This window comes from Amaranthus tricolor, chromosome 6, assembly GCF_026212465.1.
Source record: "Amaranthus tricolor cultivar Red isolate AtriRed21 chromosome 6, ASM2621246v1, whole genome shotgun sequence".
NCBI classification, from domain to species: domain Eukaryota; kingdom Viridiplantae; phylum Streptophyta; class Magnoliopsida; order Caryophyllales; family Amaranthaceae; genus Amaranthus; species Amaranthus tricolor.
Genome location: NC_080052.1, coordinates 18,996,613 through 19,020,181, shown reverse-complemented (window position 1 = coordinate 19,020,181; position 23,569 = coordinate 18,996,613). Strand labels below are relative to the sequence as shown.

General features: G+C 30.4%; 3 protein-coding genes across 4 annotated transcripts in view; 2 read left to right on the top strand and 1 right to left on the bottom strand.

The window, feature by feature from the left end:
• LOC130814806 (oxysterol-binding protein-related protein 4B-like) overlaps positions 1-20,650 on the top strand; it is a 988,965-nt gene extending 968,315 nt beyond the window's left edge. For both annotated transcript variants that reach the window (XM_057681023.1, XM_057681024.1), the window contains one exon: positions 20,069-20,650. The gene's annotated coding sequence lies outside the window, so the exon portion shown is untranslated. The remainder of the gene's footprint in view (positions 1-20,068) is intronic.
• LOC130815646 (uncharacterized) lies at positions 3,672-4,578 on the top strand. The gene is made up of 2 exons (XM_057682135.1): positions 3,672-4,105; positions 4,245-4,578. The coding sequence occupies exons 1-2, from the start codon at positions 3,948-3,950 to the stop codon at positions 4,576-4,578; spliced, it is 492 nt and encodes a 163-aa protein (XP_057538118.1). The 5' UTR covers positions 3,672-3,947.
• Positions 8,373-12,187, bottom strand: LOC130815645 (protein FAR1-RELATED SEQUENCE 5-like). Its single transcript, XM_057682134.1, has 4 exons — positions 11,678-12,187; positions 9,035-11,123; positions 8,902-8,938; positions 8,373-8,522 (listed from the first exon to the last, which is right to left on the bottom strand). Exons 1-4 carry the CDS (start codon positions 11,751-11,753, stop codon positions 8,373-8,375), a joined length of 2,352 nt encoding a protein of 783 aa, XP_057538117.1. The 5' UTR covers positions 11,754-12,187.
• Positions 20,651-23,569: the final 2,919 nt, after the last annotated feature.

Genomic DNA, 23,569 nt, shown 5'->3' with positions numbered 1-23,569 from the left:
CCACACCAAAAAAAACCCCATTATGTCTCCCCTTGGGCCGTGCTTAACTGACTCATATGTGAACCCTCCCAATTCCCCACCGTCTCCATTCTCTCAGATCACAAGGCCTAGCCCAGTTCCGCCTAATTTAGCACATTTAACCCCTTCTTCCAGACCACTGCCTAACCCCCTATAACAAAATGACCTTCCTTCTCCACCTCATCCATCTCTACCCGGCACGATTACGCCTCGTAAGCATGGCATTTTCAAACTCAATCCCAAATACAGTTCTCACGCCCTTTCCGTTTCTTTTTCACCACTTCCCAAAAATCTCATATATGCCCTTCGTGACCCGAGCTGGAAACAAGCTATGAAAGAAGAATTTGATGCTTTTATTAAGAATAATACTTAGGATCTTGTACCTCGGCCTTCTAATGCTAATGTTATTAGCTCTTTGTGGATTTTTCGGGTCAAAACCAAGTCTTGATGGTTCTTTTGAGCGCTATAAGGCGCGTCTGGTTGGTGATGGTAAGTCTCAATGGGAAGGCATTGACTATGATGAAACTTTTAGCCCAGTGGTCAAACTCGCTTCCATTCGCATTGTGTTAAGTATTGCTCTTTCTAAGTCTTGGTCCATACATCAGTAGGATGTTAAAAATGTTTTTCTTCATAGTAACTTGAATAAAACTGTGTACATGAACCAACCGTTAGGTTTTCGTGATCCTAGTTGTCCCGATTATGTTTATCTTCTCCGTAAGTCTCTTCATAGTCTGAAGCAGGCTCCTCGGGCATGGTATTAGCAATTTGCTGATTTTGTCACAACTATTGGTTTTCGTAATAGCATTTCTAGTAACTCTTTGTTTGTTTATTGCCATGGGTCAAATGTTGCTTATCTTCTATTATATGTAGATGATTATATTCTTACTGCCTCGTTTGATCTTCTTCGACAGTCTATTATGTCCAAATTGAGTTTGGAATTTTCCATGAAGGACTTAGGTCCTCTTAGTTATTTTTTGGGTATTGTTGTTTCTCATACCTTTGCAGGTCTCTTTCTTTCCCAACAAAAATATGCTGCTGAAATTCTAGATAAAGCTGGTATGTCTTAGTGTAAACCTGCCCCTATTCCTATCAATACATCGAGCAAACTATGTGTTAATGCCGACTCTTCTTATGATAATCCTACTTTGTATCATAGCTTGGCTGGGCTTTACAGTATCTTACATTCACCCATCCGGATATTTCTTATGATGTTCAAGAAGTGTGCTTATTTATGCATGATCCCCGGGTTGAACATATAGCTTCTCTTCATCGTATTCTTCAGTATGTTCAAGGTACTCTCGACCATGGTTTACAAATGTACAAGTCTGCCGTCCCTTCTCTTTTATCCTATACTGATGCTGATTGGGGTAGTCATTTTCCGGATGCGTGTTACGACGGGTCACACTCGGGTCAGGTCGGTTAGTCACGGTTCAGTTGAAGAATAGTTATTTGAGCTATCGAGTTAGCATCGGTTCGGCGTTGGTTGAAGTTCGTGTCGAGTAGTCAATCGGTCTCGTACTGTCATCGGTTAATAATTGGTTCGGTTTTACCGGGTACAGATCGGGTTCGGTTATTATTTTCCAGTAGAATTCGGCTACGAATTAATAATTACTATAGATCGAGTCAAAATCAGATTAAGTTGTTCGCATTTTTTAATTGCTGATAAGATTCCCCTTAATTAAGGCAAAATAGTTAAAATGCGAATCAGTTAATGATTATTACTTTGTTACTTTTACTTCTTTGACTATAAATTAAAATTAAAGTTTTATCATTTTTCATCTAAATTGATTAAAAATAGTTAAATAAACATTGACCATTGATTATTAACTCTAAATATATGAAACCATGTATGTATAACATTTAATTTATTAAAATTTCTATTACTTTATTAGATTAACTAATAAGATGATTGATTATGAGTTGATCATACCTCTATGTTAAAAATTGGTTCAGGTTTATGGCATTTCGATTAAAAATTCGTTCAGGTTAAGTCGGTTTTAGCCGGATCAAGTTAGGTTTTGAGCATGATTCGAGTCGGGTATGACTCGGGTCGGTCACTATTAGTTTCAGGTAATCTCGGTTAACGGTGTCATTCAATTAGGATTAATTTTCATTTTAACCTGTCTCACTTATTATAACACCCCGATTATGAGTTTTAATTTTAAAAAGGATTTTTTAGGAAAAACATAAACCAAACCTAATCATGGGAGTGTTACCGCCACATATATTTCTGATGAAAAAAATTATGAGGCTAAACAAATATATAAAATAATTTTATACGGTTTAACTACTAAACAATTCCTACAACTGAAAGTGAAATCTAATAAAAACTAATTATCTAGGTGAACCTTACTCCATGAACCCCACGCGATCAATAACCTGCAATAATAAAAATGCAAGAAAGACAAGGGAATAACTCTCAAAATCAGAAAATTGAGTAATTCTAACTTCATCCCACCGTAAAACAATTAAGTTTGAAAATCATTTAGAAAAACAAAATATAATTGAGTTGAAATTAATTTTATAAAATAATATATAGCTAAGTTTTAAAAAAATCAATTTGTGAAAATTGTATAATATCACATAAACTAATAAATTAATTTGATGTTAATAAGGACAAACACATATATCCAATTATTTATTTGAGGGAACAAGAACGCCAATAGGCCGAGGCTTTACCTTCTATGTCTAGTTCGTCATCACCCCAAATAATTTAAGGCCAGTAGAATAGTCTCAATTAACCCTAATGTGCAGACTCCTACTTGGATCACAACAAATAGAAAGAAGCCTAAACATTATATCAAGTATTAGTAATAAAAAGACCTGTCAACAGCTATACTAACCAAACATGGCAACATGTTCATCACCCTTATACTTGGATCATTACAAATATAAGAGCTTCATTTCCCTCGTGTTACATTTTATGTGATTTAATATATTTTAATAATTAGTCGCGAGCATACAAGCATATAATGCACAACACACATCATTTATTTTAGTTTATTATCATAAATTTTCCATATATATATATATATATATATATATATATATATATATATATACATATATATACATATATATATATATATATACATATATATACATATATATATATATATATATATATATATACATATATACATATATATATATATATATATATATATATATATATATATATATATATATATATATATATATATATATATATATACATATATATATATATATATATAGATTTTGGATCAAATGAGAAGGGGTATGAAAATGAGAAGGGTGAGAAGTAATCTAAACCATTCATTTTTTTGATCAACGGACAGATTTAATTAGCATTTTTTGATAGTTGCACGCGGTTCAATTTGGATTTTTCATGTAATTTGAACCGGTTTTTTATTGATTAACCGGTTCAATATATAAAGAATTTTTTTTTTCTCTCTCCTACTTTACTTTCTCGACATTTTCTTTGCGTTCCATCCTCAAGAATTTTCGTCTTCCTCCCGTTCATTTTTCTTGGATTTTATTTGTTCTTCAATCGTTTGAATCTCAATCGTTCCATCCTGCTTTACTTTCGTTTGAATCTCGACATTTTCATTGTTCTTCAATCGTTCTTGGATTTTATTTCAGGTATTTCAGTTCTTGATTTAAGGGTTTATTTTCTTCGATTTTTGGTGTTTATTTGAATATTACTCTGGTATTTGATATTTAGGGTTAATTTCTGTTGATATTATTTGATATTACTCTGCTTTACTTCGATTTTCATCTTGTTCTGCGACTTTTCATTTTCATTCGATTTTTAGGGTTAATTTCTTCATCTTGTTCTGCGACTTTACTTCGATGTTTTGATTTTTTTAGTCTCGACATTTTGATATTATTTTTGGTTTAATTCTGGTATTTTAAATCTTCGATTATCACTTTTTTTTTTAGTTGTCATGGCAAAAACAAGAGGTTCGTCAACTTCGAAGTCAGGTCATCAACGAGGTCGCAGTATTCCAGTTGATATTCCCTCCACTTCTAATTTACATTTGAATTCCAACACAAGAAAGAGAAGAGCTGAGGAAACTGACAATGTACAACAAAGGTCTGTAAGGTATGTTGAATTCCAAAATTGTAATTCCAACAAAGTATTCCAGGTCATCAACATTGTAATTATTCATAGTCATAGTATCCTTTATTGATAACATAGTATCTTTTTCTAAGAACATTGTATATTTTTTTTGTTGTTGCAGGTTGAGATCTACATTCCAGACAAAAAGTAGACCTTCTCAATTGATCAAATTGATGAAGGGATTCACTGAGAAACAAAAAATCTCAGTGAGAGAGATTGGTTTTGGTGGCCTTCTTGATTTAATGTTATGTAGAAATCCATCTGCAATGCTTGGTTGGCTTGTAGATTGTTTTGATCCCGGTAGTTGTATGTTTTCGATAGACTCTTTCAAGTGCTTTCCCATTTCTGAATATGATGTATATGATGTTTTTTGTCTACCTCTGAACCCAAACAATGATGTAGATATAGTTTCAAGGTGTGCGAACAAGTATAATCCTGATTTTCCCTTGAAATAAGAATTTAGATCCTTTTTTGGTTATGAAGATACAAATGCAGCAATTCCTTTAGAATTGCTTGAACGAATGATCCCTAGGATGATTGATGGTGGGGATGAGTTCAAGCAACTTTTTGTGTTGCATGCTATTTCTTCTTTCTTAGCCCCAACCCAAAACAGAACAATAGACCTTAAGATTGTAAAGTCCATAATAGATTTGAATAAGATTAGTTCTTTTAATTGGTGTAAGTATGTGCTTGATCAGTTTTGTGACTCTGTTGTTAGATATCGTAAAGGAAAGGTGCAATTTTTTTCTGGATGCATTGTTTTGTTGGAAATAATTTATTTTCATCGTTTGAAATTCAAGAATATCTCTTTGCCATCCTCTTTACCCCTTATCTCTCATTGGACTGATAAGGATGTGTCAAAAAGAATTAAGGAGGAAACATCTGCTAATCATTTTGGCAGTGGTTTAATTTTGAGTACATATCCCGTGAGTCAGACGATGGTTTTTGAGTATGGTCAAGCTGTTGGGTTAAAGGTGAACAACGTTGATATTGGTCAACCAAGTGTAAATGCAGAACCCTTCAGAGATCAAACAGTGCAAGACGAAGATAAAATTGAGTTTCACTTGCCGTTAAATGCAATGCGTAATTCTGAAATACGCCAAGTAGCTGAGGATGTAAGTATGATCTTACTTATTTATGTATAACAAACATTTTAATGATAACACAGTAGCATTCTCCTGTATCTTTAAGTATGATCAAACACAGTAGCATTTTAATCACAAACATTTTAAGTATGATAACAAAGTAGCATTCTCCTGTATCTTTAAGTATGATCAAACACAGTAGCATTTTAATGATAACATTTTAATGATATGCACAGTAGCATTTTAAGTATGTAAGTGTAAGTATGATCAAACAGTAGCATTCTCCTGTATAACAAACATTTTTCAAATTTTCAAAATAGAACACAGTAGCTATACATTGTCATAGTAACTTTTAATCACAACATAGTATCTTTTTCTAAGAACATAGTAGCATTCACCTTGGCAACAAATATTTTTCAAAATTTCAAAACAGAACACAGTAGCTATACACAGTCATAGTAACTTTTAATGATAACATAGTATCTTTTTCTAAGAACATAGTAGCATTCACTTTTGGAAAATAATCATAACATAGTATTTTAAGAACATAGTTACTTTTAATTTGAACAACATTTAACTTTATCTTTACTTATTTTTGTAGGAAATATGTGAGTTGCTGATGCTGATGAGGAGAGACACTCAAGTTGTCTCCGAGTTTTACATGCAGAAAATTAAGTTGTTTTTAGAACAAAAACGTTCATTTTCTTCTCCTCCTGTCCCTTTTCCTGATGTTCCTTCTACCTCATCCACACCTTTTTCTGAAACCCAAAGTTTTTTCATGAATCCTACCGTGCTCAATACAATCGATGAGATAGTTGACACGGTTAAATGGGTTACCTCTATTCCCAGGATGGTGAATGAGGTTTTTGTTGCTGATGAGGGTGATGTAGATGTAGATGTAGTGGATGAGGTTGAATTGGATCAAGTTGTAAATAATGTTGTAAATAATGTTGCTGATGAGGGTGATGATGATGTTGTAAATAATATCACTGTTTTTGAAAGCCATGGTTATGAGAATGTATTGATACATGGCAGGGCTAAGTGTTCCATTCCTTTCAGAGGTGTGAATGATAAATTTACATATGTTTCACATCTGCTGAAGTCAAACAAAAAATATATGAGACAACTTGGTTCGTTACTTCAAGAAACAGTTGACTATTGTTTTGTTTCTGATCAATGTTTTGACAATAGGTGAGTCTTTTTTTTTTGGTTTTTCTTTTTATGTGATTTTTGTTTTTTATTATACTTATTTAATTCCTTTTTATTTGACAGTGAATTGCTCATTCATTATGAGGACAATTTGAGGATTCAAAGGGAAGAGTTTTATACTCTTGGGGATCCCTCAAAGTGTACTCATGTTTCTGTTGTGGATTGTTGGTGTTTATTGCTCAATGAAAATGAAAAGAACAAGAAATCTTCAAAAAAGTTCTTCTTTAGTGCTAGTTCTAGTGTACGTTTTTTGTCATTTTTATTCTAAATTACTTTTATTTTATTTTGAATTATTTTTAGTTATTTCATTGTTTTTTTTTTACAGCTTGCTTTGTTGGATTTTAATAATAATGGTGGTTCTGAACAAATTGATTTAATTTGTGATTCTTGGGTCAAATGGGTGGATTTCAACCAAGTTGATTTGACTAAGTTTGATCTGGTAAGATATTTTTTTAATGATTAATTGGCTTATATAGTCACTATTTTAGTTGTTATAGCTACTAATAGGTAGTTAGTACTTGTGCAGTCACTTTTTTTTAGATATATTTATTGATTCAGTGATATATAATATACAGATTGTTGTCCCGATATTGAAAGGCAGTCAGTACTTCTTACTTCTTCTGAATATGAAGTTAAGAATGGTTCAATGGATAGACAATGTGAACCATACTGCTGTTTCAGAAGAAGAAATTAGAAAGCTCGGTGACACTATGGTATGTGTAGCATTTTATTATCCTGAAAAACCTTTTGCCTATGTTGCTAAGATTATGAAATATTTATTAATAAATATTTAAATGAAACTTTTGTAGAAAGATTTGTTGTCAACAATTTTTGATGATAAGATGCAAGCTACTCATGTTATTCCATTATGGAAAATGGAACGAGTTCCCACCGATTGGAAAATGACTGCTAGGACAAACATTGAAAGTGATGTATTTATGATGATGAGCATGCTGTTTTTCGAGGGAACAGTTGATTTCCAGTGTCCAATATTGAATGCAGTTACGATTTTTCTTCTTAATATTATTTTTAAATGTATTTTTTTTGAATGACATTCTAATTAAAAGATTCAAACTAAATGTATTTTCTTTTTATGTAGGCTCCATTGAGACATGTGGCAAGAGTTAAGATTGCCGGATCTTTATTGTTATCTGATTTGAACAAACAAAGATCCAAAGTTTTAGAAGAGCTGTCCAATTTTAAAGATAAAAGACGCTCCATTGCCAAACAAGTTTCTATCAGAAGATTAAAGATTCGTTAATGTGAAGTACAAGATGAAGTTGTGAATTTTTAAGTTGTACAAACATTTGATGGAACATAGTAGATAATCAGGCACTTAGGCTTAGGCTTTAGGTTGTACAAGATGAAGTACAAGGCTGATATTTTTGCAACAAAGTTTTTTCAAAATTACAAAACAGAAGACAGTAGCTATACATTGTCATAGTAACTTTTAATCACAACATAGTATCTTTTCTTAAGAACATAGTATCATTCACTTTTGCAACAAAAGTTTTTTCAAAATTACAAAGGAGTTGTAATTACAAAGTGGTATGCTATGTTGTTGGTGCTAACCGCCCCCCTGTATGGTAAACTAAGGAGTTTTCTTGGTTAGACTCAATTCATAAGAGGAACAAGAGAGAGCATGTAGTATGACCGGAATTCTATTTGATAAAGAAGCATTCGTTATCAAACCGTTGGATGCAAAGATGTCATATAAAAAAAATAGATGAACCACAATGCCTATTTGGTAACTCAGCATGTCAAGTATGATTGGCTCCCGTTATGGTGCTCCAAATGTAAACAATTTGGGCACATGAATTGGAGTGTCGGGTTGGCATCAAGCAAACCAATCACCGGCCTAATCTGTTGGTAAATGAGGATGGTTTCAGGCCGGTAAAGTCGAAGTGGGTGAGAAAAAATAAAGGTTTATCAATTGACCAGAAAAACCGCCATGTTTAATGGGCAAATTTAGCAGCATGTAGGAATCCTAAAATTGCAGTAACAGCTGATGTTCCTAAACCTTGTGCATCCACTAGTAAGGAGGATGCTATGAATCCAGCAGAACATCCGTGTGCATAACCAGTCAAATGTACAGAAGACAGTAGCTATACATTGTCATAGTAACTTTTAATCACAACATAGTATCTTTTCTTAAGAACATAGTATCATTCACTTTTGCAACAAAAGTTTTTTCAAAATTACAAAACAGAAGACAGTAGCTATACATTGTCATAGTAACTTTTAATAACAACATAGTATCTTTTCCTAAGAACATAGTAGCATTCATTTTTGCAACAAAAGATTTTTCAAAATTACAAAACAAAAGACAGTAGCTATCCATAGTCATCTTAATATAATCTCTTTATCTATCTGTTCTTCAGCATCAATTTTCCTGCATAACAAAAATTTTGCACTTTCATTTACATAATCAAACTATTTAATAAGGATACAATATAATATAAGCAAATTATATATATTTTATACCTTAAGTGGGGTATCTTTTGTTGATGGGCAATTTCGACTATCATGATAATCAAATTTACCACAAGTTTTGCACTTTCTTTTGGGCTTCTTGCTTTGCTCAATAGTTTGTTCCTTTTCCCCAATTATTCTTTACCTTTTTCCTTTGTTCTTTGATTGGATTGGGTTTTGTATTTCCATTGTCGAAGATGAACTTGTGCCTACTAACAATTCGATTTGTTGCTCTTTAGTAATGTCCACCCTCACATCATCACTTTCCTCCAATTTTCTACTAATATCTTTTAGGTTTTGTAAAAGTGATTGTAAATCACTCTCACTCCGTTGAGCTAAACCTACACAATTGAATATTTCACACCAAACTTCCCCCAACAACTTCCCCACGTTGTTACACTTTTTGCTCTCTTCAATCAGATTCCCATGCAAATCAAAAATAGGCTTCTTTAATGCTAGCTTCGTCCAACGATCTAAAACATATTGCTTTGGTATTTGTGTTATTTGTCTTGCACTCATAACACAAATCGCATGGGAACATAATATTCCTATCCGTTTAAATAACTTGCAATCACAATCTACCTTCAACTCGTCAATCGAACTTCCCAGTATAAAATTCACCTTGTACATCTTACTTACCGTTGAGTCCAAAACAGTTATACTTTCCACACTTTCATTCTTTTCAATACTTTGAATATAAGTTTTGAAACAAGACTTATAAACTTCATTTTGAAAAAGAAAAAAATTTTTTCTAGTATAGACTTCACCGGCATGTTTTTCAATCGGCAATGGTGTTTTATATTGTGGGTTTGTGTGAAGTGATTCAGCATTGAGCTTATCTTGTTTGTACCTCTGTGCATCCATTGCACTTTCATAACTCATATAAAATTCAACAAGTGTCATGTGAGGGTTTGAAAAGTGGTTGAAGAAACTATTAACACTTTCCGATCGGGATGTAGTTCTCAAAATCCCCCTCAATGGGATATCCCTAAAATATGCGGGTATCCATTGATCTCGTATACTAAATATACTAGTAAACCATTTATCTGTTTGAAGATTGTATTTGGTCATAATTCCCTCCCATTTTTCTTCAAATTCATCTTCTTCTTGATCAATATTCCACACACACCCATTTAATTCTTTCAAAAAATCTTCATTTTTGTTCAATTCCGGTCCAACTTTATCAGTCACTTTACTCATGATGTGCCACATGCAAAGTTTGTGTATTGTGTGTGGAAATACATTTTTAATCGCAATTTTCATTGCAGGGTCTTGATCAGTTATCAAATATGTTGGCATACACTCCCCCATACAATGTAAAAAAGTTCTAAATAACCACTCAAAAGATTCACTATCTTCCTTAGCTAATAAACCTATACCAAATGTAATACAAGACTTATGATGATCTACTCCGGTAAAAGGGGCTAAAACCATGCTATACTTATTGGTGTTATAAGTACAATCAAAAGTAACCATTTCTCCAAATAAACAATAATTCTTTCTACTTATCGCATCGGCCCAAAATAAACGTGATATGTGGTCCTCCTCATCTAAAGCATAATCAAAATAAAACCCCGTGTAAATATCTCTTTTTCTGATAAAATTCTCGATCAACATCTTCCCATCATCTCCTTTGATATATGCTTTCAAATCCCTATGGAAATTCTTAAAATCTTGCATTGTCACTCCCACATTCTCATAACTCCCGACATTTTCCTTAAACAATCTAAAGGATTTGACCGGTCCTATATTAACCCGTGCATTCTTAGATATGAAATTTTTGTGCAACAAAGTCATTTTCCTATTACCCAATAAAAATTGACGCGATGTAGGGCTAACTAGACAATGATTGTGCGCCTCTTCGAATTTTAAAACATGGTATGTTCTCTTCGCTATGTCATATTTCAAAATCAATCTAGCTTTACAACCAATTCTTTTGGTTGATCTCTTATAACGTGCAACAACATCTGCACTTTTCTTAGGGTTAGGTTTTATGATACCCTCCCTACTACAAACAAAATATTTTAAAAAAACAATACCCTTTTTTTTGTAGGTAGTAGATGAACGTATATCAAAACCGCAAATTTCAGCATATTTACCATAAAAATCTAAGGCTTTCTCTAAGTTTTCAAAAGCCATACCAACAAATGGCTTTTTATCAAACTCACAATGAGGAATCCACAGGGTTGAACCATTTGGGGTAACTTGTGTAATAGTTCTTGGAGTTTGAGTCCCTGTATAACAATCCAAAGTTTTTCCAAAATTAAAAAAGAAGGCAGTAGCTATACATCGTCATAGTAACTTTTAATCACAACATAGTATCTTTTTTTAAGAACATAGTAGCATTCACCTTGGCAACAAATATTTTTCAAAATTTCAAAACAGAACACAGTAGCTATACACAGTCATAGTAACTTTTAATGATAACATAGTATCTTTTTCTAAGAGCATAGTAGCATTCACCTTGGCAACAAAGATTTTCAAAACTTTCAAAAGAGAAGACAGTAGCTATACATTGTCATAGTAACTTTTAATCACAACATAGTATCTTTTTCTAAGAACATAGTAGCATTCACCTTGGCAACAAATATTTTTCAAAATTTCAAAACAGAACACAGTAGCTATACACAGTCATAGTAACTTTTAATCACAACATAGTATCTTTTTCTAAGAACATAGTAGCATTCACCTTGGCAACAAAGATTTTCAATATTACAAAAAAACGAAATCAAAATATGCACAATCATAACTTAGTATTTTTTTTTTTTGAAGAACATAATAACATTACCTTCTGACAATTCTTTTTCATTGTTGGAAGTTTTTGGTGAATCTTCCACATTTAGCACTTTTTGTAAATCTTCCATAGTATCTCAATCTGAGTCTGTTAATCAAAATCAACAAGAAGATTCACATCAAGATCTGAGTCTGTAAATCAAAATCAACAAAGAAAAACGAAAATGAAAATCTGACTCTCAGTTTTGAAGATACTAAATCGAAAACGAAAATGAAAAACTAAGAAATCAATCAAAACAAATCTGAATTTGTAAAAGGTACACATAAGAAAACGAAAACAAGTAAAGATTTTTGACAGACTAAGTAATCAAGAGAAGAGGAAATTTTCGCAGAAGAAAACGAAAACTAAAAAATGAATCAAAACAAATCGAAAAATAAAAACTATAAAATGGTAAATTTCTAATTTGCATACCTTAATTCAATAGAAGAGGAAGATTTCGCAGAAGAAATCAAAGGTTTTTCGAAGGTTTTTCGAAGGTTTTGAAGGTTTTTCGAAGAGTATAGCTTGGAAGAGAGAAGGCGCTTGTGTTCTTCCGGCTTTTTTTTTTTGCCCTATTTTTTCCGGCTTGATATCTAGACCATTAGATCTTTGAGAAATCGACGGCTCAAAATCCTTCTCACCCTTCTCATTTTCATACCCCTTCTCATTGGATCCCTCCCCTATATATATATACATACATATATATATATATATATATATATATATATATATATATATATATATATATATATATATATATATATATATATATATATATATATATATATATATATACACATATATATATATATACATATATATATATATATATATATATATATATATATATATATATATGTATATATATATATATGTATATATATATATATATATATATATATATATATATATATATATATACATATATATATACATATATATATATATATATATATATATATATATATATACATATATATATATATACATATATATATATATATATATATATATATATATATATATATATACATATATATATATATATATACATATATATATATATATATATATATATATACATATATATATATATATATATATATATATATATATATATATATATATATACATATATATATATATATATATATATATATATATGTACATATATATATATATATATATATATATATATATATATACATATATATGTATATATATGTATATATATATATATATATATACATATATATATATATATATATATATATATATATATATATATATATATATATATATATATATATATATATATATATATATATATGTATATCAAAAATATCCAACTAAAATTTGATTTGCCAAATCACAATTTTAATCTGAATTGGTGGTAACAGGAATCAATATCATAAATATTTCACTTTCAAATTCAACCACATTTTAAAATCATTATTAAAATAATAATAATAATAATAATAATAATAATAATAATAATAATAATAATAATAATAATAATAATAATAATAATAATAATAATAATAATAATAATAATAATAATATAAATTTTATAAAAATAATGTTATAAATTAAACATGTAATAAGATAGTAGTAAACATAATTTGAGATTTAAATATATAAAGTGTAACATCATTTAAAATCACGTATCTCATTTAAACACATTCATTATCACTTAGCACATAATATTAACGAGAGAATTCTAATTGGATGGATAATGAGAACTACCTTGTGAAAGGGGCATAGAATATAAACGTATGAACCTATCAACTTTATGAACCTATCAACTTTCATTTACGATATTGAAGTCTGAAGTATAATTGTTTGTAATTTGAATGTAGAAAATGGCTTAAATTGAAAAATACTATAAAGGAGAAAAAAATTGATAATAATAGATGTAAAGAAGGACAAATAGTTGATGAGAGAAAAAGAACAAGGAGAACAAAGAAAATTTAAAGTTATGAATGAGTTAAGAGTAAAATGGTTTAATTTATAGTTGTAAAAATGTAGTAGTTAATAGAATTAGATGGGAAGAGTGGGAAGAAATGGAGGAATAAAGAAGTTTATAAATCTACTGTTGTGCGAAATGTTTTTTCTATACTTCCTTCCTTTTCAAATACTAGTTATATAATGATTTTTGACATTGTTCATCGTTCAAGCTTATTTTATATATTGCGGCTAATGTTTTAATATAAAAAATAATAGTCAAGCAGAATCTTGTTTGAATCGTCTAATTTCTAAATGCGTTTAATTCAATATATAAATGATCAAAATAACACATTGAATTGCGTAAAAAGTCAAATATAACAAATACAGTGGAAAGGAGGAAGTATGTCATAACTCAGTGTCATTATAAATGATGTAGAAAACATACTGGAATATGACCCTTAATACGATCTTATTTGTTGTGCCAAAGTAAAAATCACAATAAGTTTATATTAATTTTTAGAAAATTTAAGGCATAAAACTCTATAAAAAATGAAATGAAATTAATTAAATTTAGAGCAAGTGTAAATTCTAGTGTAGGAGATGATCTTTGATCATGCCTTGTCTTACACTTTGGAGAAGGATGATGTGTGTGCAAGAAAATATGAGGAGATGAGGTTTGGATCACTCTATAAGGTGATCCAAAATATGTAAATGGAGTGTCTTGAACAAGACTAAACATTTCTTAAACAAGACATGAAGTTGAGTTGTTCATGAGCAGGCTACCCGATAGGCTCGACCCACCCGACATAAAATACAGGCGGGCTTGGATAACGTTTTTCAAAAAAGAATGGACGAGTAATACCAGTCCACCAAGATAAGTGGCGGGTAGTGACACCAAAAAAATATGCACATTTACACCCACCCATCCGCTGAATTTAATATATTAAATAATAATTCTATTATTTTAAGTTTTAATTGTCTATTAAATTATAAATATATGCGTTACCTGCTTAGTTTAATGCTCCTTCCTATTCTTCCCATTTCTAAATAGGGTTAAGTCACCCAATTAGACACATTTTCATTTATAGCATGTCTTTTTTACCTTATTACCCTTACTCACATTACCTTATTACACATATTATCCTCATTAAACTCTACTAACTAACCTCTATTAACCCTACATATTCTTAATTCAACCATTATTCTGAATTTACCTACCCACCCAAATTAACCCTTCCCTCCCTTTTTATAAAACCATAACCCTAGAACACATTGCTCACCTCGTATTCATACGCCCTTATGTTTTGTTCTTTTAATTTATTCTTGGGTTTTCAAGAACCCTAATTCACTAGTTTTGTTATTCTCTCTTGTTCTTCGACTTTTAAGTACCTTAATTCACTTGTTTTGCTATTATCTCTTGTTCTTCTGACTTTGTTCTTCGATTTTGAAGAACCCTACCCAATGATTTTGATACTCTCTCATTATTTTGGGTTTGTTGTTTGATTTTCTGGGTTCGTTTGTTCTTCATATTTCTAGGTACGTTATTTTAGTTTTTTCTCTCTTATTGTTACACTCTCTTTGTGTTTTTGATCTGGATATTTCGATTTTGTTGTTGTTCTGGGTTTGTTCTTTGATTTTGAAGAACCCTAACCCTAACCCATTGATTTTGCTTTTATGTCTTGTTCAGGGTTTGTTCTTTGATTTTGAAGAACCCTAAACCTAACCCACTAATTTTGCTATTATGTCTTTGTCTTTTGTGTTTGTTCTTTTACTTTCAAGAACCCTAACCCACTGATTTTGCTATTCTCTCCTGTTCTGGGTTTGTTCTTTGATTTTCAACAACCTTAACCCTCTACTTTTGTTATTCTATCTTGTTTTGGGTTTATTCTTTGCTTTTCAACAACCCTAACCCTCTAATTTTGCTATTATCTCTTGTTTTGGGCTTGTTCTTTAATTTTGAAGAAACCTAACCCACAGATTTTGCTATTATGTCTTGTTCTTTTGGGTTTGTTCTTCGATTTTGAAGAACCATAACCACTAATTTTGTTATTATATCTTGTTCTTCTAGGTTTGCTATTATCTCTTGTGTTTATATTTTGATTTTTTCTTCTTCATCTTTTTATGTTATAGTTTGATAATTAATCTTAAAGTTTCAGATTACACTAAAATGGTTGACGATGATAACCCTAAATTTCATGATGACTCTTATGATCACTTTGAATCATATATTGAGACCAATCCATGGTGGGGGCGAGATCTGGATTCTGAGGGTGAACCCATCTAGACTCTAGACATGTTTGATCCTAAACATGTGTATAACTCGGCATATGCTTTTTTTTTCAAAAAAAGTGATTGTGAGGAAGAATCGCTTGATAGCCTTGGTCCATTTACAAGTATGTTTTTTGGTCTTTTATTGTGTTTTTTTCTTGACTAATGATGAAATCAATTTTTCTGCCTGCTGTTAATTAATGCATTTATGCTCAATAAACTTTATGTGAGGACAAATTTTCTGGGCCAAAATCAAAGCATTATTTTGGTTTTTTTTTTTTTGATTTTAGGAGGCTTGGTATTGCCAGCATATTCAATCTTGGAGGCTATCAATTGCCGCCAAAACTAAATATTCATAAAAATAAGGCTTTTACTCAATGATGAAAGAAAAATTAAAACTTGAGAGTAATTACAAAATAACCACTATTTTCATTTCAAAATAATTTCCATACAAGAGTTTCACAATAGGCAACATAAATTTTTGTAGTTGTTTGAATTTGACACAAATGCTTTCTAAAATGTATCAAAAAGCTGTCCAAAAGTGTGGTTGATTGTTGTGTTTTTGGCTTTTTAGTTGTTGTTGTTGTTGTCCTATAACTTACCAAAAGTGTGTTTTTGCCTTGGTTCTGTATTCCTGCCTTGTTGATTGCTATGTTGTTGGCTTGTTAGTTGCTGCTGTCTATGTTGTTTCTGCCTTGTGTTACTTTAATTAGTGGTTCAGTTACTTCAACCACCCTTGAAACCTAATCAATTGAACTAATTGATTCATTTTTTCAAAACTAACCTTAGTGAGTAGGTATTGAAGTGATTAAACCACTAAGCCTTTGTCCATTGACAAATAATCTGGTAATATTCGCTCTCTTGCTTGTTTGGTTGTGTTCATGGGTAGTATGTGGTAGTTAAAACCACCCTTTCTTTTTATGATCTCAATCATACAAGCTTGTAAAGTAATGAACACAAATCTCAACGACTAAGGACTTAAATTCTTAAATGTCAAATGTATAGCTCTTAATAATTTGTTTACATTGTATGATGGTTTTTGAAATTGTAATGCCTGAATAGATCTAAAGAAATAAGGATCTAATATCATTTATGTTAGGTGAATTTGATGGTTGTTGCACAAGTTGGATATTAAATCCATCTTTTGTTGCTTCATCAACAATTTCCTTGCCATTGGGTGTTATATGAGGCTTTGCATTATCTGGTTGAATGATAATGTCTTTTGAAAGTACATTAGGCCATTTAGCTCTAATGGTTGGGATCACATTAGTTATGAGCATTGTCCTCATATGCTCTTTGGTGATTGATTGAATTGGTTTAGTTTCTAATTCTTCCTTCTTCTTATTCTTTGAGCGCATCTTCGCAGGTTCCTGGTTCCTGAGTGAGAAAAGGCATATACCTAACTTCCCATCAAAAATCACATCTCCATTAGATGTATGTATTGGTTTTATCACAGCAGACATGAACAAGATTTTAGAAATAAATCTTTTAGATTGAATTTCTCTACATGGTTCTACTTCACCCGGAGCAATATAGTAAGTCTGTATTTCACGTGTTAGATAGAAATGCTTTTCATTTATATGAATAATGCTATCTTGCGATTTGAATTTATATGCATTGATGTGTTCATCATAGTGATACTTAAAAAGTGCAAAAGTTAACCTATGCAACTGTTTTTTTCAATAAGGGCAGGTTTTTAGAGGATTTGTGTGCTTCCTTATGATTTTCTTCTTCTTCCATCTAAAGAAAGTTGATTGTGAAACCCCTATTTATTTTGCCATTGAATGTTGTGTTGTCTTAAATTCATATTTAATTGCTCTGAATTTTTCATTATCAAATTGAATCTTGTTACTTGGTGGTCTTCTAATCATCTTGCTACCCAAGTTGGTTATTATGTTGTTGTTGATTTGATTTCGTACTTTCTTCGATAACCTTGTTATGGTTTTTCTACAAAGCTTAAATTCATTAGCTAGCTTATTGATTGTCACACGCTCTGGTCTTTCGTTTTTGTTTATGGATGAGAGAAATTTTGCATAATTGGGATTTTTTATGTGGAGTTACATCTTTTGTCTTACCCATTATTTTGTTGATTTGGTTGATGTACAATTAATGTAGTGTTATTGTATATATAGTGCAATTTTGGGTTTTTCCCTCTAAGTTTAAGTTTTGAGTTTTTACCTTGTTCCCTTCATGTTTCTATTTTGAGTTTTTTTGCCTTTTTCCCTCCAAGTTTATGTTTCTGTTTTGAGTTTTTGGCTTGTTCCCTCCAAGTTTATGTTTTTGTTTTGAGTTTTTACCTTATACCTTGTATTGAGTTTTGGATACTGGATAGTTGAATACTCATTAAACAAAAAGATTTTAAAATTGTGGTTGTTAGGTTAAATTTTTTTGCGTAAATTTAATGCATCAGTTTATGTTTTTGATTTTCTAAAGTCGATGAAAAAAATACGCAATTGCATAATCAGCAAAGATTGCACCTATTCCGAAGCTGTGGAGGAGTTGAAAAGGCTTGAGGAAATTAAGTAATAGATGAATGTAATTTTATTCTTTTTCAGTTGGAACAATTAAATGTTATGTATCAGTTGAAAAGGCTTGAGGAAATTAAGTAATAGATGAATGTAATTTTATTTTTTTTTCAGTTGGAACAATTAATTGTTATGTATCAGTATTTATGAATTTAATTAATGATTTTTCTGTAATGTATTAGTTCAATAATGTATCAGTTGGAACATTTTTTACATTTTTGGAGCATTTTTAGATATTGAAGGGAAAATTAAATTTTTTGAGGGAATAATTAGTTTGGGCAAGTTTGGATTGTGTGTAAATATTTAAGGGGGCAAAAAAGTCAAAGTAAGAAAACGAAGTTAATAATTGAGAAATTAGTGAAATGTGATTGTTGTAGAGGTGGAAGAATAGAAGCAAAGTAGTGAAAAATAAAGGGAGCTCTCAATTTTGTGGAGTAAATATTTATCCTAGGGAAAGTGGAGGAATGTATTACCTCCATAATAGGGGAAATCATCTTCCTTTTCCTTCATTAATTTTATTTCATGCTCATTTTTACTTTCTACACAACTATCTCAACTACTTCGAATGCATCTCTATTTACATTTATTTTATTAGTTTGACTTTATTTTCCCCTTAGATATTTAAATCCAATCCAAACATGACCTTTAATAACCTACTAATTCCCATTCTCTTTCCTTAACAAGTGGTCCTAATTGGCTATCTAAAAAGTGCTAAAAAGTCAAATGAGACTAATTGGAAAAATAGAAGGAAATATATTACTCTAAAATCTACATTAGCAAAGCACTTTTCTAAATTCCTAGACGTACACGTAATTAGCTAATATTAACAACGAAATCTCCACACTCATATTATAATCTAAATTCCTAAACATAAAAAAAATGCCAGGAACATGAGTATATGGCTGAAATTTTATTTTGAATAATGTGTTTATATTATTTTAAATGTTGTTAAGACTTAATATTATAAATTATAATGTAATTTTTATTTTTATTTCGGTAATGCTTGTTAACTCCCGTGTCCTGCCCGCTAAGAAAATGGGCGGATAGCGACAAAAAATATGTCCTTAAATGCAAGTGGACATTTGAATATTTGATCCTATGGGTAGATTTTTAAGATATTACACAGCCCACTATCAACCCAAGCCCGCCCATTAGCATCTCTAATAATAAGGTGCATAAGGAAGGCCTTATTAGGTTCACGGCAAATGTGACTTTCTGTTTTGGTCAATACTTGGGGGGCAAGCAGGGGCGAATGCAAGGACGTTCAATGCTGTCAACTGACAACATTTAGACTATGTATCCAATCATATACCTAGGGATATTAATAAGTGTGCAGGTTAAGTTGGAAGAAGTGATGTATAATCTTAAGGGATTAGATTAACAAAAAGGGGTTTTGCAAATGTAACAAGGTTAAGAAAATGAATGTGTTTGGCTAGGAAGGTCTAGGTATAAAAATGGAATGATTTTAAGGGATTTATGTGGGTATAATGTTGAATGAGAAAGACTGTTTTAGGTTTTACAGGGCTTTCAAGGTTTTGAAACATGTTTCAAAGAATCCTTATCTGGTTTTTATATTTTGAAAAATAAACAAACAAACTAGGAACATTTACTAGATTATTATAATTCAAGAATATGCAAGTAAGGTAAACTCGTTTAATCTTGCTAGGGCGTTTTCTTAATTTAAGGAACACTCCCTCGAATTAATCATACAAATTAATATGTTTGGAACTCTCAACAAACTCAATAATATCTTCAACAATGAGAAATAAACCTCACTATAGGAAAATCACTCAAAATACTTAATGACAAATATAAGAACAAATCCATAAGATAAAGCTTCGATTGGAAATCAAATTGGATGATTTTATTCATGAAAATAAGGCATTTATATAGGCTTACAAATCATAAGAAAATTCTAGAAAAAGACCCTTCACTTGACTACAAGTAATCAAGTGATTACATAAAAGCATATTCAGAATTCTATGAAACCCCTTTAGAATTTTATTACCGAAATTATCATCTTCTTTATTGAAAGAAAACAAAATAACCATACTAATAAAATCATAAATTAAACACCTCAAATTTCCACCATTCAAAGATAATATCTCGTTCCTTGAGATGCTTGAGATATGAAAACTCTTGGTTGTTCATAGAATGCTTCTAACCGTTGGATAGTCTTCTTGAATTCCACTATTAAAGATGAACATAAATCAGCAATATTAAAGGGAATAAAGAGCCAAAAGAATTCTGCCACAATGAAGAAAAAATTCAGCAAAATGTAATGAATGGAATAACTTACCATATTTAATCACCGAATAAATGAGAAAATAATACCCTCATGAATATTCTCAATTAAATCTTATTGAAGGCTGATTTGATTGGCTTATTTTAGGTAAGAAATTAAAATAATATCCCATTTATTCTATAGGAACCGTGACTCTCTTGAACCCTTAAGGACGAATTCTGCTACCATTTGAAATTCCTTCCAAGACCTTGAGATACAAGTCAAAACAAGACTTGTAATGAAAGGACCATGTAACCCGTAAGAATCAAATGATGACTCTTCGAAGGACTTAGCTAGGATCATATCTTTAGAATGTTCTTGGACTGATTTTAAATCAAGAAGGATTCCCTATGTGATAGCATATACTTGAGTTCAAACCTTACTATGTGCATGCTTTTTGAAAAATTTAAAAACAATTATTTATTTTGTTTATCTCATCAACATTATTTGCTTTAATCTAGATTCGCCCCTAGGGCAAGTCGTTTATTTGTCCTAGGGTTTATCTCACTGATTGGGAGGTCAATATAAGGGAACAAATCAACATTGAGATTGTAAGAGAGGAGGGCAATACGATGAAACATGGGGCTTGGGAAACATAGTGTCTATGTGTATTAGATTGAGTGTGATCTCTACTAATGGTGATATTTTTATACTTGAGAGGTTGTTCTCAAGTGTGTGAGGGTTTGTTTCATTGATGTATTGTTCAATAATTAATGATATCAATCTTTGTTTGAGGGGGACGTATATAAGATACCTTTTAAAGCTTGGTGTTGTGTTTTTTATTGCCTCTATGATTGTTGCTCTGTTTTTCTTATAAATTCGGGTGCTACAGCTTTAACTTTTTATTTTTCATCAAAACACATCCTAACACTATGTATAGATAGAAAATTAGGAGAGAAAGAAAGGAAGGGAAGGAAGGGAAGGAAGGGAAGAAAAAGAAGGAAAGAGAGGATAAAGAGGTAGAGTGCACCTTTTTATTTAGAAGGAAATATGAAGGAAAACGAGTGTTTTCCCTCCAAACTTTTCCACTTTATGAGAGGTTATATTCTTAAAAAAAAATTTCAATTACTTCAAACCTCTCCATTCTAAATTCCCCCCTCCCTTTTTGTTATTCAAATAAGGGATTCTCCATTCTTCCAAATCTCTCACCTTCCTTGCCCTTTATTTCTCACAATCCAAACACAGTGTGAAGCCTTTTCTCTTAATGTTTTGTGAGATATATATCATCGGATCCGATCCAAATCCGACCCATATATATATATACACATATACAAATACATACATATATATATATATATATATATATATATATATATATATATATATATATATATATATATATATATATATATATATATATATATATATATATATATATATATATATATATATATATATATATATATATATATATATATATATATATATATATATATATATATAATATTTATTAGGAAAAAATGCATGTAACATGTCGAACTTTGGCCAAAAATTGTTTATCAAGTCGAACTTCAAATATTGTGTTTGCTAAGACAAATCTTAAATTTACTTTTTACCAACTGTCTTTTACCTATTGGTGATCCAAAAATATTGTCATTTGTTCACAGTGTTACATAAAGCTGCCTCTTAGATGACATCTTTTTCCAACGAGTATGAACATGTGTCAACACAATTGGTAGAACATGTGGTTGTCACGTCAACAAATGACCTAATGTTCATGGAATGGATAAAATATTTGATTAAACTTCAACATTATAAACTACTTTTGTCCAAAGTTCTACATTTAATTTATTTTTTATTTATCAGCAATGATATATGTTTCCGCAACTTTCACGTTAATATCATGTGTGTTCGACTTTTTAGAGATCCATGAAATAACAATAGATGAACATTAACCGTTCATATAATATAGAGGTTTTTAAAAAACAGATGTTATTTCGATTTATTTTAACATCTTTTTAAATACAAATCACAAAAAAAATTAATTTATTGATAACAAAATGAGTGTGGTATTTTATAATCCTTGTTCATCACACTTTCATTATTAATTAAAATCAATTTTAAATAAGGCAATAGTTCTATTGGTGTAGTTATGTTCCAAAAGTAATAAAAAGTTATGCTTAAACATTTCCAGTAAGAATACATATGATCTGGAGTAGCTGTACCATCTTTTGTATTTTTCGTAAACAAGGCCCTGAAATCGCCAATTACCAGATATGTTTTTTAAACAATACCTCTTTGTCTCATTTAAATTACAATATTAGCTAATCTACATCAGAGCTTTTAAGAGAAAATGTTCCGATCTTATTGGACGGAAGGAGTATAGTTTATAATGCACCAATTCTAGATATGACATTGCAACAAAGTCTTTATGAACTTGGTTAACACTATTTTATCGTAGACTAACCACCTTAAAAGATATTAAATAGTACTCCTTCTGTTTTAATATGTTCTTCTCAAATATAATTTATAAATTTTAGTGTCAAACTTTGACTACGATTTCTCATCGATTTATAAGAAAAATATACTCATGTGATATCTTGCTAGATTCGTCTCAATATATATTTTGTAAATATCTACTTTTTAGAATTTTTAAAAAACTCAAAATTAAAATTATTTGATTTTAAAGTTTGAATTTGAATTTGCGAAAAAAGTGAATGGAAAGAACATTTGAAACTAAGGAAGCAAGTATTTTTACTTGACATTACAATCAAATATAATCATGGAGGAATATTTACTATTATTAAGTTCATACACACTAAAATAGTATGAAGTAAGTTTATACAATACTTGACCGTCATAATCAAATATAATCATTTAAAAATACTTGCTATTATTAAATTGATACATAGTAAAATAATATGAACGAAGTAAGACAATACA